General features: G+C 42.3%; 1 protein-coding gene across 3 annotated transcripts in view; it reads left to right on the forward strand.

Annotated features, from left to right (window-relative positions):
* Window positions 1–246: 246 nt before the first annotated feature.
* mettl15.S (methyltransferase like 15 S homeolog) overlaps window positions 247–16,263 on the forward strand; it is a 109,003-nt gene continuing 92,986 nt past the window's right edge. The window contains exons 1-3 of one of the 3 annotated variants that reach the window (XM_041591300.1): window positions 337–386; window positions 3,117–3,118; window positions 10,678–10,870. In XM_041591300.1, coding sequence (XP_041447234.1) covers window positions 10,682–10,870 — 189 coding nt within the window. In that variant the 5' untranslated portion in view covers window positions 337–386; window positions 3,117–3,118; window positions 10,678–10,681. Of the gene's footprint in view, window positions 387–3,116; window positions 3,119–10,677; window positions 10,871–16,263 lie in introns of all 3 variants that reach the window. The other 2 variants (XM_018259571.2, NM_001091914.1) reach the window with 2 other exon arrangements.

The following is a 16,263-nucleotide window of genomic DNA, read 5'->3' on the forward strand; positions in this document are numbered from 1 at the left end:
GCAGCACCCCGAATGTCTCAGCTGCTCCCCCCAATGTACCCATTAAATATAAACCCATACTAACCCGCTATGGACAAGCCTGTGCCCCAGTTCCCCGACTATTATTGTCGCTGCTGTTTCATGTAAATATAATCAGCGAGCACCTCCCCCACACACTCTGTCACAAAACGTAATTCTTCTCATGCCAAGCACTGACCCTGCCTGCTGATCGCAATGTCGGTCATTCACAGCTGACTCCATTCAAATCTCCCGGTCTCTTAGTCCCTTCACTTCCGGCTTCAATAGCCTCGACTTCCGTTCCCTGGTTGGAACCATCACGTGGTTGAGTGACGTCAGCTGGTGTCAGCCAGAGATATAAGCAGGCAGCGCGCTCTTCCCAGGCTTCAGTAAGTGGAATCTCTTCAGAGCGGTGGGGATGTATCTATAGACTTAGCCGCTGATCTTTGTATGTTTAATCGCCCAGCAATTCAGCTGCTGCAGAGCTTTAACCTTAAACTCCTAATACAGGCTTTGGGGAATGCTGGGAGTTGTAGTTTAAGAGCAGCTGGAAACCAGAAGGTTCGGTTCCAAATTATGATGGTGTCGAACTAAAATACAATTATGTCTTAATAAATGAAAATGGCCTTTGTTTGTCAGTAGAAATGTTCCTGCCTCGCTGGTTCTGACCTTGACATAATGTAGCAGCTGATTCCCAGAGCTGCAGAGAAGCGGGCAAGGCATTGTGGGAAATTGAGCCTTGCTACATTGTTTCATGAGCCACAAGCAGCGGTGCAGGGAGAGACAACACAACTCTGCTTTCAAATGCAATTACCCCTCCTGCTGAAAATCTGTTAATGAAAGTTGCCTAGAATGTGTTCATTGGACAGATGTTCTGGGGTTTACATCCCCTTTAAAGGCCATGTTCATTGTTGAATTAACTTTTAGTGTGACGTAGAGAGGGATATTCGGAGACAATTTTGCAGTCGGTTTTTATTATTTGTGTTTTTTGAGTTATTTAGCTTTTTATTCAGCATCTCTCCGGTTTGCAATTTCAGCTGTTGCTGGTTGCTAGGGTCAATGTTCTCCTAGCAACCGGGCATTGGTTTGAATAAGAAACTGGAATAGGAGAGGCCTCAATAGAAAGACGAAATTAATAAAAAAAAGTAGCAATATCAATAAAGGTGTAGCCTGACCGAGCATTTTGTTCTTAGATGGGGGTCAGTGACCCCCCATTTGAAAGCTGGAAAGAGGCAGAAGAAGAAGGCATATAATTCAAAAACTAGAAAAAGAAAATAAATGAAGACCAATTGAAAACTTGCTTAGAATGAACCATTCTATAACATAAAAGTTCGGGTGGTGGCACACGCTGCTACTTGGGGAGATTAGTCACCCAGCGACAAATCACCTCTTCTTCGGGCGACTAATCTCCCTGAAATGCCTTCCCGCCAGCTAGCGGGATGGCACTCCGGTCAATTTGGCTTTCCAAAGTCGCCCGAAGTTTCTAGGGATGCACTGAATCCAGGATTCGGTTCAGGATCCAGTCTTTTTTAGCAGGATTCGGCCGAATCCTTTTGCCCGGCCCAACCGAATCCTAGTTCTAATTTGCATATGCAAATTAGGGACGGGGAGGGAAATCACGTAGCTTTTTGTCACAAAACAAGGAAATATAAAATGTTTTCCCCTTCCTACCCTGTATTTGCATGTGCAAATTCAAATTCGGTTCGGTATTAATCAGCTTCTATTTCAGATATTATTTGACTTGGGCTGTTTTGATCATTTATGATGATCCCTAAGCTTAACCTCCCAACTGAAGCCCAGACCGTACTGAGCATGTGCATGGTCTTGGTCTTGCAAATGACCCCCTGTGGCCAACTTTGAAAGCATAAATCCTTTGTTTTATTAGGCTTCTGGTGCAGTAAGTTCATGTTTATGTTTAATATACAAAATACAGCATTTCTAGCCTTATTCTATTTTAGACTTTACTTCCCCTTTAATCCCTCCCCCCTTGGCACTTATTAAACATTCATGTGCAACTGATGTATCATAGTGATATGGCTGCTGAATTCACCTGGAGGTACAGCATCATTACTCCAGGGGACAAAACCATTCAATGATAGACTCTGTCCTTATGGCACTAACTGTCACTGTCACTTTAAGCCCATAGGTTAGGAGGCCACATGCACCGAGCTCAGACCTACACCTCCCAACATTTTAGAAATAGAAAGAGGGACAAAACGATTTGGCACACGGAGCGGGGCAAACATTTTTTGACCATGCCCATTTGATGGCCACACCCCCTAATTACCATGTTCGTTTTACAAAATTTGTCAGGTTATGAAAGTTTGAACACATTTCTGTGGTTTTTATGTGTTATTACAGTTTTCACTAATGAAGGCGAATTGGCCTTTAAGCTGCAAGTCACAGTTTCCCCAAAAGACCTGCTTATCTTAAATATTTGCAATTGTTTCTTTGCTTATCTTATATTGTTACAAATGTATCTAAGTGCACCAGCCACTATTCTGGGCTCGCTGCCAAAAGCCAATTCAATTTTAAAAACTTTTTTTTATCTTTTTCGGCTGTTCAGTGCAGGAGATCAAAGAGAAAGTCGGGACATTTCAGTAACAATCCAGGACTGCTGGTTGAACTGATAAAATCGTGACTGTCCCACGAAAAACGGGACAGTTGGGTGGTATGCAGATCACTTACCTGTAGGGATGCACCTAATCCACTATTTGGGATTCGGCCGAATCCTTCCTAAAAGATTTGGCCGAATACTGAACCAAATCCTAATTTGCATATGCAAATTAGGGTCTGGAAAGGAAAAAGTGGGAAAAAAAGTTTACTTCCTTTTTTTGCAATGCATGTGCTTTCCCTTCCCGCTCCTAATTTGCATATGTAAATTAGGATTCAAATTCGGTTCGGCCGAATCCCAAACCAAATCCTGGATTCGGTGCACCTGTCACTGGTTGGACAATAAGCCCATGAATGTTAAAAGGGTTTTTCACCTTAACAATAACTTTTAGTATGATGTAGGGAGTGAAATTCGGAGACCATTTGCAATTGGTTTTAATTGTATTATTTGTGTTTTTTTAATTATTTAGCTTTTTATTCAGCAGCTCTCCAGTTGGCAGTTTCAGCAGTCGGGTTGCTAGGGTCCATATTCTCCTAGCAACCACCCCTTTAAGAGTAAACTAGATGTTGTGTTCCAAGCGGTAGAGTTTATTATACAGGAATTTAAAGGAGGACCAACGTTTTAAAAGAAGTAGGGTAGACACGCTGCACATTATGATTTGGGCTTCTCTACCAGCCCAAAGCAACAATGTTTGCAGTGAAGATCTGTGTCTCGAAAGATGCCCCAGTAGCTCCCCATCTTCTTTTCTGCTGATTCACTGCACATGCTCTGTGCTGCTGTCACTTACTGAGCTTAGGGACCCACTCACAATATACAGTACACATAGAATAGAAATGTCACAATATAAGGCTGATTAGTAATTAATACACATAATTACTACATGGCAGCACAGAAACCAGTGCAATTAGTATCAGAATTGAATAATCAGCAAACCTGTAGCATCAGCTTATATTACAGCCAGGGAAGCTCTTTTTCTGCTGGATAATTAGTGACAAGCCCTAAGCTTAGCTTCTCAACAGCCAATCAGAGCCCACTGAGCATGTGAGTGTCACAGACACTTTCCAAGATGGTGACCCCCTGTGACAAGTTTGAAGTCCTGGATCATTGCTGCTATTGACAAGCTGAAACTTTAGCCTCGTGCAATAAGTTCACTATGTAAAATATGGCATTTTTAGCCACGTTCATTTTTAGGGTTTAGTTCTCCTTTAATGCAAAGGTAAGGGTGATGGCATTTTGAGCTGGTATATAGCACTGTATGTAGAACATAAATCCAAAAACTTAATTCTTTCAGCATTATAACTGGTTTTTCTAAAGGAATTAAAGGGATCCTGTCATCGGAAAACATGTTTTTTTCAAAACGCACCAGTTAATAGTGCTACTCCAGCAGAATTCTGCACTGAAATCCATTTCTCAAAAGAGCAAACAGATTTTTTTATATTCAATTTTGAAATCTGACATGGGGCTAGACATTTTGTCAATTTCCCAGCTGCCCCATGTCATGTGACTTGTGCCTGCACTTTAGGAGAGAAATGCTTTATGGCAGGCTGCTGTTTTTCCTTCTCAATGTAACTGAATATGTCTCAGTGGGACATGGGTTTTTACTATTGAATGTTGTTCTCAGATCTACCAGACAGCTGTTATCTTGTGTTAGGGAGCTGCTATCTGGTTACCTTCCCATTGTTCTTTTGTTTGGCTGCTGGGGGGAAAGGGAGGGGGTGATATCACTCCAATTTGCAGTACAGCAGTAAAGAGTGATTGAAGTTTATCAGAGCACAAGTCACATGACTTGGGGCAGCTGGGAAACTGACAAAATGTCTAGCCCCATGTCAGATTTCAAAATTGAATATAAAAAAATCTGTTTGCTCTTTTGAGAAATGGATTTCAGTGCAGAATTCTGCTGGAGCAGCACTATTAACTGATTCATTTTGAAAAAAAAATTTTTTTCCCCATGACAGTATCCCTTTAAAGCTTGAGCATGCAGTTCCGCAGCTAGAACAACATTTATTTTATGTATTAAACAGCCATGTCCCCAAGGTTTTCTAACTCTGTATTTTCTCATTTTGTTCCCCCTTATCATCATTATCACTGGCGTGCCCTTGCGTGGGCTGAGCGAGTGTCTGCACATAGGTGTCTGTGTATTTTTCTGATTGATACGCCAGTGATTCATGTCCCTTCTTTGTTTGTTATGCTTCGCTATTTGCGTCACACAAATAAACTTCTGCACATCCATCCATTCTATGTAGGGTTTGAACTTTGGATAAACTTGCCATGTTTTATTCATTCTTTTTTTTTTTAAAAAAAAAGGAAAACGAATAAAAGAAGTGACCCGAGTATCTGTGAAACACTTCAGCAATCTGAAATATTCGTTAGCCGATAAATGAAGGCTTGGCCTTTAAATAAATCTAATATTCCAAGTGATTTTTATGCAGGATTCCTATAATATAAAACGTGGTGCCTTGCAATTATTTTACATATATTCGTTCATAATTTTGATTATTTCTCCTTAGGATATCGATGCTCGTACGGCTGTTGTTTATAGGGCAAGTATTCAGGTTAGGTTTAAAAAAAATAACAAAAAAAAAGGAGCAGGTAGATCAAAGGAACAGAAATTAAAGGAGTCGTTCAACTTTGAGTTAACTTTTAGTATGATGTAGAGAGGCATATTCTGAGACAATTTGCAACTGGTTTTCATTTGTGGTTTTTGAATGAAAACTAGTTGGAAATTGTATCACAATATCACTGTGCAGAGACCTGTGGCTATCCCCTGAAGTGCTGTATTCAAGAGGGGTCCCTATAGTGTCGGACTGAGTTGTCTGTTAATGTTCGGGTCGGGTAAAACCAGCACCCAACCTGAACACGCCCTCCCTCCATCCGCGCCCTTCCTCCCTCCCTCCCTCCACCCGCGCACGCCCACATCTGACTTCCGGGATCCTTTTATAGACCCGCGCCGGAAGTTGGAAACTGCCAGTGCACGGTGGCGGGCAGGGAGAGCAGGAAGAAGAGCAAATGGGAGTGCGAGGTCGGGTTCCGCGGGTATCGGGCCGGCTCACACATCACTAGTGTCTGGTATTCACTGGGACTGCCATCTCCGGTCCACCGCAACGCAATCGGAAGCACAAGGGGAAGGAAGGGAGCCCACAGTTCCACAGGAGTGGGCCACAGGTCAGCGGGACCTATTGGGTTTTCCACGGTGTCCCGCTAGCTCAGCGGTACCCCTGCTATGTGAAAACTGTCCTTGCTGAAAATCTCACCTGTGTACTATTTCCTTAAAATTTCCATGAAATGTGTACCTGCAATTTAGCCAATGTGTCACTTTAAAGGAGAACTGAACCCCCCCAACCAAAAGCCCCCCTAAGCTTTCAGACATTGACTCCCTCCACTCCCCCCCCCGCCATGTGCATTAGTTTAAAAAAAACAAAAAAACGGATCCTTAAATGTAGAGAAGCGCAGCAGAGATCCCAGTTGTCACCTCCTCGATCTTTGTAAAGTCTTCGGGTCTCAACACCGATTTGCGCATGTGTGATTGAAGGCAATTCCTGTCAGGCTGTGTGTCAGCAAGGAGACCTGAAGTCTACATGAAGAGCCAGAAGATGGTGACTGGAAGCTCTGCTGCACTTCTCTGCATTTAAAGCAGAATTCAACTGTTTTCCAAAAAAATCCCTCCTCCCCCCAGCATTACTGCCCACCGGGGAAATGCCCCTAACTTTATACTTACCCCTTGGCAGAGATTCAGCCATCGCAGCCATCTTCCGGGTCTTTGTGTCTTCTTCTGGCGCTTCTGCAATTTCCGTCCAATTCGGTGCATGCGCATTTATCGCAAACGGGCAAATTGCTCGAACTGCGCATGCACCGATTCGTCGGTCTCCCACTCAGCTAACCAAAAACCCGGAAGATGGCTGTGGTGAACTCCGATGCCTGAATCTGGCCGAGGGGTAAGTATAAAGTTAGTGGCATTTCCCCGGGGGTGGAACTAGGCTGAGGGGAGGAGGGAGGGGGGTCTACGTGGGGTGGGGGGTAGGGTTTTTTCTGGAAAACGTTTGAAATCTCCTTTAAGGGTCAGATTTTTTTTAAAGTATTTAAAATAAACATTGTGGGGAGGAAGAGGGGGGCAATGCCTGAAAGTTTATGGGGGGCTTTTGGAAGAGGGGGTAGAGTCCTGCAGCGAGTGGGGTACTCGCGGCAAAAACCTGCTGTACCCTGAGGGTTGAGGGTAGAAGTTTCGGGTGCGGGTATAGACGCGGTTCTGTGGGTTTGCGGGTCTTCTCAATAGCGATTTTTACTCCTTTCTTCTGATCACGCCTACTTCCGATGATGTCACTTCTGGTTTACAATGACAGCACTTCCTGATTCTTGATGGTCAGCGGGTTCTTGTTGCGGATAAGGTACTTGTTTGCAGGCCGGGTAGCGGGTCCGGGTTGCGGATAGCAGGTTGCGGGTTCCAAAAAATGGACCTGCGCAGGACTATGGGGGGGGGGGGGGTTTAGGTCTCCTTTAATATCACATTATCAATACACATCAATGTACCTGTATGCACACCCCCAAAGGAAAAAGTTTGGAAGTCAATCTGTGTTATCTTAAAACTGGCTGAAATGACTCTTTTCGATGTCTTGCCGGACTGAGGCTGCACTATGCAGCACATCTAATGGCACATTAGAGATGTTAAAGTGTTACCAGGTGTGGATTCTAATGAAGAGCCAGCAAGCAGAATGGATAAATCCTACCAGCAGACGACAAGCACAGACACCAAAACACACAGTAATGAAACTGAATAATTGGGTTGCTGCTGTAGGTGGGAGTGAAAGGTGATGAAATACAAATGCTGTTTGCTAGCCCTATTAATGAGAGGAAGCTCTGTGTTTGAGCTATAAATTGAGATACGGGGGTGGTATATGCAGCAGGATAGTGCTGAGGATCCCATCTCCGTCATAGCTGATGCTTTCCTGCCAACTTAGAAAACATTGCTGTTGTGCCTCTTATTTTTCATTTTGTATTTTATCTCCCAAACTCTTATTGCTGCTTTCTGCACCATCTCTGCAGCTTGCCTTTTATTTTAACTAAAAAGGAAAATGCCCTCACTTGACTGGTGGTGGTCCTCTACTTCTCACTTGCTTGTAACTATTTCTGCTTGTTTTAAACGAGAAGAAACGGTGTAATCACTGGGGGATGCCAAATGTTTATCTGACGCCCCTGGTTGTTGTTCCTGTTTGCTAAAAACGGCACTGACATTGGGTACTTCATTAGGAGCTTCACAATCACACGTTTTAGCTTTTCAGATCTTCCCTGCAGACCTGGATGAGTGTGGATGTGCAGTAGAGTGAAAAGCTAGCCTTTTGCTTCTAAGTTCATCTTTGCAGTATTCAGGGAACCAGAGCACCGGTCTGGGTCTTAACTAAGCAATTATATTCATTGCACTGGACACTAGGGGTGCCTTCAATTTTGACATTTTTCCTTCTCCTTTAAAGGAGAAGGAAAGGCTTACAGAACTTGGGGTGCCAAATGTTAGGCACTCCCAAGTGATTGTAGTTACAAACCCTAATATTTACAATAGTTCCAAAACCTAATATTTGGCACCACCAAGTTCTTCAAGCCTTTCCTTCTCCTTTAAGGTAAATTCTTGGATAGGAATGTTTCTCACTAAGTGTGACCCTTTCTGATGCAGCTGTTATGGACAGTAGATATATTGATGGAGCTATATATCCATATGAATAGATGGATATAGAACAAATTAAAAGTTGAAAGACGCTAGGAGTCATGACCTCTGAGGCACTGTTCCAAGAACCACCTCTTGAAGAACTGCTACTGGTCTACTGCAGCTACCTGCATCTGTTTGTATATTTTTGGGTGATGAGAGGGAGAAGACACTTCCCTTCCCACCCTCTCTGCCTGTGCCCTAATTTGTATGTCATTTAGATGTGCAAGTTAGGGAGAGGCAGAAGACCCCTTGTGGTATAGGCATCCTTTGTTGACCTGCCATTGTTGAAACATCCATAAAAAACCTGAGACTGAGGACACACTCTCACAACAATTAGAGTTAGACCTTGCTTAATGTAGTAGGTTGCATATAGACCTATGAAATAACAAAGGGATCGGGTCCTGACAGAAGATCATCTGGTACGATGACCGTTTTAACCGTTTCGAGCAGGCATTTCAATGGTTCATTTTGTCCATCATGCTAGCAGTTTTTTTAATGTCTCAGAAAGTGATTGGGCTTCTACTGTAGGAAAGAGCTGTCACTAATTGTATACCTTTGGGCTGGCACTAACCTAAAGTTGATCTTTCATGGAATTCATCTGGGCATGCAGAAAGTATTATAGACATATATTGTATTTGACAGAATACAGCTTTACCTTGGTCTCCTAGGGCCCACCAGAGAACCTGACATCCAGGGTCCACCTTCATAAGAATTACATATAGAAGGTTATGTTGAAAATAAGGAAAGTCTGAAGGAAATTAACCTCAGCTGGGGTTCATTAGGGCCTGGGTCCATCGGGACATCCCTGGTACACTGGCAGGCCAGTTTGCATCTGATCCAAGCCTAATTATTAGTGTTTTATCTGGGGAAATGGTGGAGTTTTATGCTAAATTCACAACACTGTCTACCAAATACCCAGGGTTCCTGGAATCGTCCTCCTTAATAAACTCGAAATCATTTCAATAATAGCGGCTTTACCTTTCTCTGAAACCTACCTGCGGAAACAATTATAATTGCCTATACATTTTATTTCCAAAGTCCAAATATGTCACGAGGCTTAACAGTAGTTATCATGGTTGTTAGCTCCTCTTGTTGCCTTAAAATAAAAATATGCATATATTCCCCCGTCACCTCAGATCCTCAAATGAAAGAGAGAGATGACTCACTGTCTACTGTTAAATCCTAATAGAAAATGTATAATTGAATTTTTGCCTGTTAACTTTTCTTTGATAATTTAATTCATTCGCTTTTATTTATTTTTTTATCCTGCTGATTTTTAACCTTTTCTTGTTTTAGTTGTTTGTTCAGAACTGGTGTCCTTAGCAGGCTGCAGAAATTATTCTCTTTCCTTAATTAACACATATACACACACACACACACACATATATAATATATAATAATAATATAACGCTACATGCATATAATATTAATTTTAATTTAATCAGTCCATGTCTGGATATGCTAATTATAAGGAAATTTCCATGCCTATAAAATTGTTGCTTGTTGTTATTCCAATTTCTAATTAAAACTGCCTTGTCTGAAATCTGCCGGTGTTATCCCTGGTATAGGAATGCAATAAAGAAACTCAATCATCTGCAGGATTCATTTCAAATCTAAAAAAAAACCTTAATATTGTGCACAGAAAATTCATTTACTACGGTGATCCTCAACCCTTTGAACCCGTGAGCAACATTCAGATGTTAAATGTGTTGGGGAGCAACGCTAGCATGAAAAATGTTCTTTGGGTGCCAAATAAGTACTGTGTTTGGCCATTTGGTAGCCCCTATGTGGACTGTCAGCCTACTTGAGGCACTGTTTGGCAGAATATGTGTTTTATATGGAATAAAAACTTGCCTCCAAGTCCGTAATTCAAAAATCAGCTCTTGGTTTGAGGCCACTGGGAGCAACATCCAAGGGGTTGAGCCACTGATTGGGGATCACTGCTTTTCCACATACTAGCAGCAACTGATTGTAAGCTATCATACTTTTCAACACTCTCCATAGAACTGTATAAACACTCTTGGGACAATTCCCTTATTGTACTTATGACACATGGGGGTACTTATCCATGAAGAATAAAAGGCAAAGACCTATTTTGATTGCTACCAATCTCCCTGGGATTGGGCTTTAGATGAATGCCCTGCATGCTTTGTAATTTAGAACAAAAGCATCACTAGTGTTGTCCAACTTTTTACATGAAGTGGGCTAAATATTTCTCCAACCCCATGCTCAAAATGAATATCTCAAAATGACCGTGTCATATGTAATTTATGGAGCCCTTGAGCAGATTGAGGGCAATACATAATCTTGTGGAGGGCCTCGAGTTGTACAACCCTGATTAATACAGTTCCTTCTTTCTTTTTGGTTCCTGCAGAACCATGCTGGCTTCCCTCAGGCACGTGTGTAGAAGTTACAGCAGGTTTCGGAGAGGGGCGCCTCCGTCGCTTCTTCAGGCCAAGGAAGTTCAGCTCACACCAGAGCCTCCAGGTGAAGCCAACCAGACAGTGCTGCATGTTCCTGTAATGGTGAATGAAGTTATTGAGTGTCTGGCACCTCAAGAAGGACAAGTGAGTTCATTCATCCTTTTTTTTGGCAGGGGTTGAAAGCAGGTTTACATTCTGGTAAGGAAGAGCTTTCTGCATATAGAGAGACTGAGGTGGTTTATCTACAGCTGGTAGTGGGATGTCTATTCATCAGGCTTTCTACCTGTTGTTTGAGAATTCCTGAATTCATAGTTCAACATCAGATAAAGAACATCCTCCCTCTTTCCTTATTCCTATTGCACCCTCTTTGCATATTTCTGTTCACTCAACTAGTTAACAGTCTAAACATTAACAAAATCCCAAACTGGAAAATTCAGTTTAGCCGATGTCCTAAATTCTCCCTTCATGTTACCTGTTTAGATTGTAATTGTGTGAAAAGGGGAGGGGAGAAAACAGTAGTTAATAGAATGGTAGTACCACCACAAGTGTACATTCTGCCTCCAGTTCTGAAGTCTGCTTAAGTAAAACACTATTTCAGGTCTACAAATCTGGACTATTTCACCTTAATAGGGGCTTTTGCGGTGATGAGGAATCATGTTTGTATACATTTTAAGGTGAAGCTGAAATCTTTCGGGACCAATATTTTGCTTGCACACTGGACTGGCAATCTGTAGGTTCTGGTAAATCCCAGAGTGGCTGCTGTAAGGTGCCATAGATAGTCACTACTTAATGGGCCTTTGGAGGGCTGTTTGGGCCTCTGTGTACATGAAACACCATAGCCTATTTTGATTCTCAGACCGGATCTGCACCTTTTATCCCTCCCAACTCTCTTCCTTCCACTTGCATTGTGTTTTCCAGTTTGCCTATTCTAAAAAAAAAAACCTGAAGAAGTCAACGTCTACTCTCCCTCCTTGCTCTGATCTTTCATTAACGATTTATTCATGAACAAAAAAAGTCATGTGTATGTTTTGCACACATCTCATAACCACCTGGAACTCCAGTAGTTCCTATATAAAAGGTCTTAAGCCCAGCAGCCATTGACAGGTGACAAAATTTACCCCAAATCTTTGCTGTACACAAAGATACCTCACTACAGGCTTTACTGCTCATCCCATTCCTGCAAATACCTCCAATTTTTTATTAAGCCCTGCCCTCTTTTAAATTCTTGATTTAAGCGCTATATAAATAAATGATGATGATGATGATTTAAGACTTCTTCACAATGACAGACACAGGTAAGGGTAAAGTGGTGCACATACAGCAGTGAAAATAAATATTGAATACATCAATGTTTTCTTGGTAAATATATTTCTAATGGGGCTATTGACATGAAATGTACACCAGATGTCGGTAACAACACAAGTAATCAACACAAAGAACTCAAAATAAATCCATAAATTAAGTTATGTGTAATAAAGTGGAATGACACAGGAAAGGCATGGAAAGTCAAGAAACCTGCTGAAATCTGTCAGTATTTAGAAAGTATCCTGCCCATTATCAGTGCAAATTAAGATCTGCTGGTTTAGTCATAATTGATGGCCTATAAAAAGCTTTCTCAATACAAAGGTATCACACAAGAAGCATCTCATGATGGGTAGAAGCAAAGAGCTCTCTCAAGACCTTCGCAGCCTTATTGTTGCAAAACATACTGATGGCATTGGTTACAGACTTATTTCTAAGCTTCTGAATGTTGCAGTGAGCACTGTGAATAACCAGAAGAGACCTTGACTAAGCAAGTGCAGTTGTTTCAAAGAAAACAATAGGTAATGCACTCAACCAACATGGCCTCTATGCACTCTCATTGATCAAGACTCCACTGCTGAAGAAAAAGCTTGTTGAAGCTCGTTTAAAGTTTGCTGCATAACATTTGGAGAAACCAATGAAATTCTGGGAGAATATAATCTGGTCAGATGAGACCAAAATTTAACACTTTGGATGTCATCGCACACACAGAAAAATGGCACTGCACATCACCCCAAAAACACCATACCAACAGTGAAGTTTGGAGGTGGGAAAATCATGGTGTGGGTTGTTTTTCAGGCTGTGGTACTGGCAGACGTCATATAATTGAAGGAATGATGAATGCCATCCTCCACGACCCAATGTGACAGGTTCTGTCCCCTGCCCAAACTGCAAAGGGGCAGAAGGTGGCAACTCTACTTTAAGTTGTGAAAAAAACTATAAAACATTGTGTAGACTGGCACTCCAATCTTATGACCCTGCTCCCAGGGTCAATGACATGGCCACAACAGCCATTGGAGTATGGCTATCAAAACCCAGCTCTTTCAGCATTGCTGTAACGCAGGGTATCCCAAACCCAGAACAAATCCCAAGGTTCCGGTCTCGGCCCACTCTTCTGCCCTCCGCTATTTAGATGCCGCCTGGTCTTATTGTGGGAGAACCAAGGAGAGAGTTCTGAGCGAGCAAGGGAACTAAGTGTGGCATTGTAGAATGGGAAACAAAGAACGTAGTCAAAAGCCAGACCGGGTCGGTAACAAACAGTCAATACAGTACAGATGCAGGAGACGTAGGAATGGTCAGGGTCACAGGGCAGGTCAAACACACCAGAATCGCAGTACAAAACCAGAATCCATATGACTTGTCAAACTGGGCAACAATCAGGACAGGACGAGAATCAGGGCCAGGTAGAATCAGTAACAACAGGAATACACAGAAGAATCGCACCCAGGAACTTTAAGAAAACACCTTTACGTTGGGCAATGATTTCCTCATTGAAAGCTCTCTAAATATTTGAGTTACGCTCGGGAACTTCTGGTTATAGCCGGAAACTGCTTAGTGCGCAAAACCCGTAAGAAGCACATTCACCGACGCAGCGCTGAAGAGGACGGACGCAGTGGGCGTCCCCGCTAGACCACCAGGCAAGTTTCTCACAACTGCTTTATTGAGTAAGGGGACGCAAACACCCATGCATAACATTACTATGCGTATTGTTGAAGCAGATACACATTGCTCTGTAAAGCTTAGAAGGAAGATAGGGGAGACATAAGGTTACCATCTTCTCCTAAAAAAAACATTGGCCTATAATTTTAGCATTTTACCCTATTAATAACATTGACTTCAAGCTTCAGCTGCGGCTGAAGTGCATCTTGGCCAACCCTTATGTAGATACTGAAGATATCTAACAACTGATGGACAAGGGCCCCTCTGATGTTGGTGGCTCAGGGCAAACCTCCTCTGTCTCTGCCTTCCCCTAAAATCATTCCTGCACCTACTGCTGCGCATAATCTACTTCTCCCACTGAAACAACAAGGCAGAGTGCTCTGTAGCATGAAAGTGTGAAGCCCCGGCTCGACAGAGCCTTTTGTGTCTGTTTTTATCTGCTGTCAAGTTGCGCAGCTCGGTGTTGGCTGACAGCTGAAGCTAGAAGTCTGCTCACCTCTCTGTGTCTGGTGCAGCATGTACGTCAGACCTGACTGGAGAGATGGGACAGACTTTTAAGTTCAGCAGTGTGTGGGCTGCCAGCTCAGTAGTAAAATAGCATACTCTTCTCAAGGTGACTTTCCTGAGTTTATAAATTGACAGATATATTTTTAAAAAATATTATTTTGTTATTATTTCGGAGTAGTGTGTGTGTGGGTGTGCATGTATTTCTGGAGATGCCTGTAGTTGGTTCCCTGGCTTTATGGAGCTTTATTTGGAAGCACACATTGTGCTAGACCAACAACAAACACACCAGCTGAATCCAATCCTGCCGAACAGTTTTTATAAAAGATAAAAAGTTTTCCTAAATGTCTTTTATGATGGAAAATTATTTTTAAAAGCATGGTTCCATAGCTCATATTCTTTTTAATGTAGGTATGGTATAGTTGTGCAGCCCCCTGTTACCATATCAATGTTGTTTAAAGGAACAGTTTGCCTTCCCAAATGTTACCGCTATTGAGTAGAATTGACTTTTTTTTTGAATGTTTGCTATTTTTTTCAAAATGAATTTGAATTAAAGTGGACCTGTCACCCCCACACAAAAAGCTGTATAATAAAAGTCCTTTTCAAATTAAACATGAATTCCAAATTCTTTTTTTTCTTAAAACTTTCCTAGCTTTTATAAACGCATTTAAAAATCTCAGCTGTCAATCAAATATTGCCTGCCCCTCCTCTATGTCTAGAGGCAGAGCAGACAATTACTTTCACTTTCCATTCAGCACTTACTAGATATCACTGCTCTCCCCATATTCCCCCTCTCTCTTTACCATTTAATTGTGTAGCCAGTGCATGGGGATGGACATCAGGTCTCCCATTCTGGTGCATAAACAAGATTTTGATGACAGAAGGCTTGCCAAAATGGCTCCTGCCTGCTTGTTATAATTATGAATTCCCAGTTAGAAGGAAACTAGGTTCAAATAATTAATACAGTGTAATTAAAGTTTATTTTGCTTGAGTAATTTCATAAAATAGGATTTGGAATTATTTTGGGCGACAGGTCCCCTTTAAATCAGAAAACCAAAACACTGATTTTCACATCAGCAGTTCTTCAATTATGTGGTTGCTCCCAGAGAGGGTCCCAAAGCAGAGGCACAAGTCTTAGGGTTGGCACTGTTGTGTGGTTGAATTTCAGGAGAGGGGCAGGTCATGTAGCTGATGGAGCTTATGACACCAGGGGCAGGATAATGTTTGAACGACAGGCTTGTGACATCTTGGGGTGAGGCTATGACACGGCAGTCTGTGACTGGCTGATCAGTGCAGAGTCCTGGCCGTATTTCAGACTTCTAAAATTCAGACAGACAGTATGTTACCAGACAGCCAATGGAAAAACTGCTGCCTAATTCAAAACTGGACATTGATAAACCTATGCAGTCTAAAGAAGAAGGCTTGCTGGCTCTCTCACCTGGAAGTAAAAACCTAATTTTACCTATTAAAGGAGAAGGAAAGTCGTCTTGCACTTGGGAGTGCCAAATGTTAGGCACCCCAAGTGATTGTATTTACTTACCTGAAACCCTGGGTTGGTGCTCCTATCACCAGAAAACTGCACCGGCCTGGGGTTTTTCCAGCGAGCACCACAGAACGATCTTCTTCTTTCTTCAGATTTCCCCGGGCAGGCGCATGCGCTGACTTTTTAGTTAAAGTTTGGCTTTACTGCACATGCACAGCCGCGCAAAGAAAGAGGATGACGGAAGAGGATCGCTCCGTGGTGTTTACTGGTGTAACCCCGGGCCGGTTCAGTTTTCTACTGATCGTAGCCCTGGCCTGGGGTTTCAGGTAAGTCAATACAATCAGTTAGGGGTGCCTAACATTTGGCACCCCAAGTGCAAGAAGACTTTCCTTCTCCTTTAAGGCTAAAATCTCTCTCTTCTGAAATTTGACACATTGATACACATCACAGCAGCTTCTATGCATATTCAGCAAATTATTGGAGCAACAGTAATTTTTGGGACAGTTGTATGCATATAATATACTAAAGGAGACCTTACCATTTTGGGAAGTTGCTTTATCTTAATGTCGCCGTTTGGGTACGGTATTCA

The sequence above is a fragment of the Xenopus laevis genome, chromosome 4S (assembly GCF_017654675.1).
Source record: "Xenopus laevis strain J_2021 chromosome 4S, Xenopus_laevis_v10.1, whole genome shotgun sequence".
NCBI lineage: Eukaryota > Metazoa > Chordata > Amphibia > Anura > Pipidae > Xenopus > Xenopus laevis.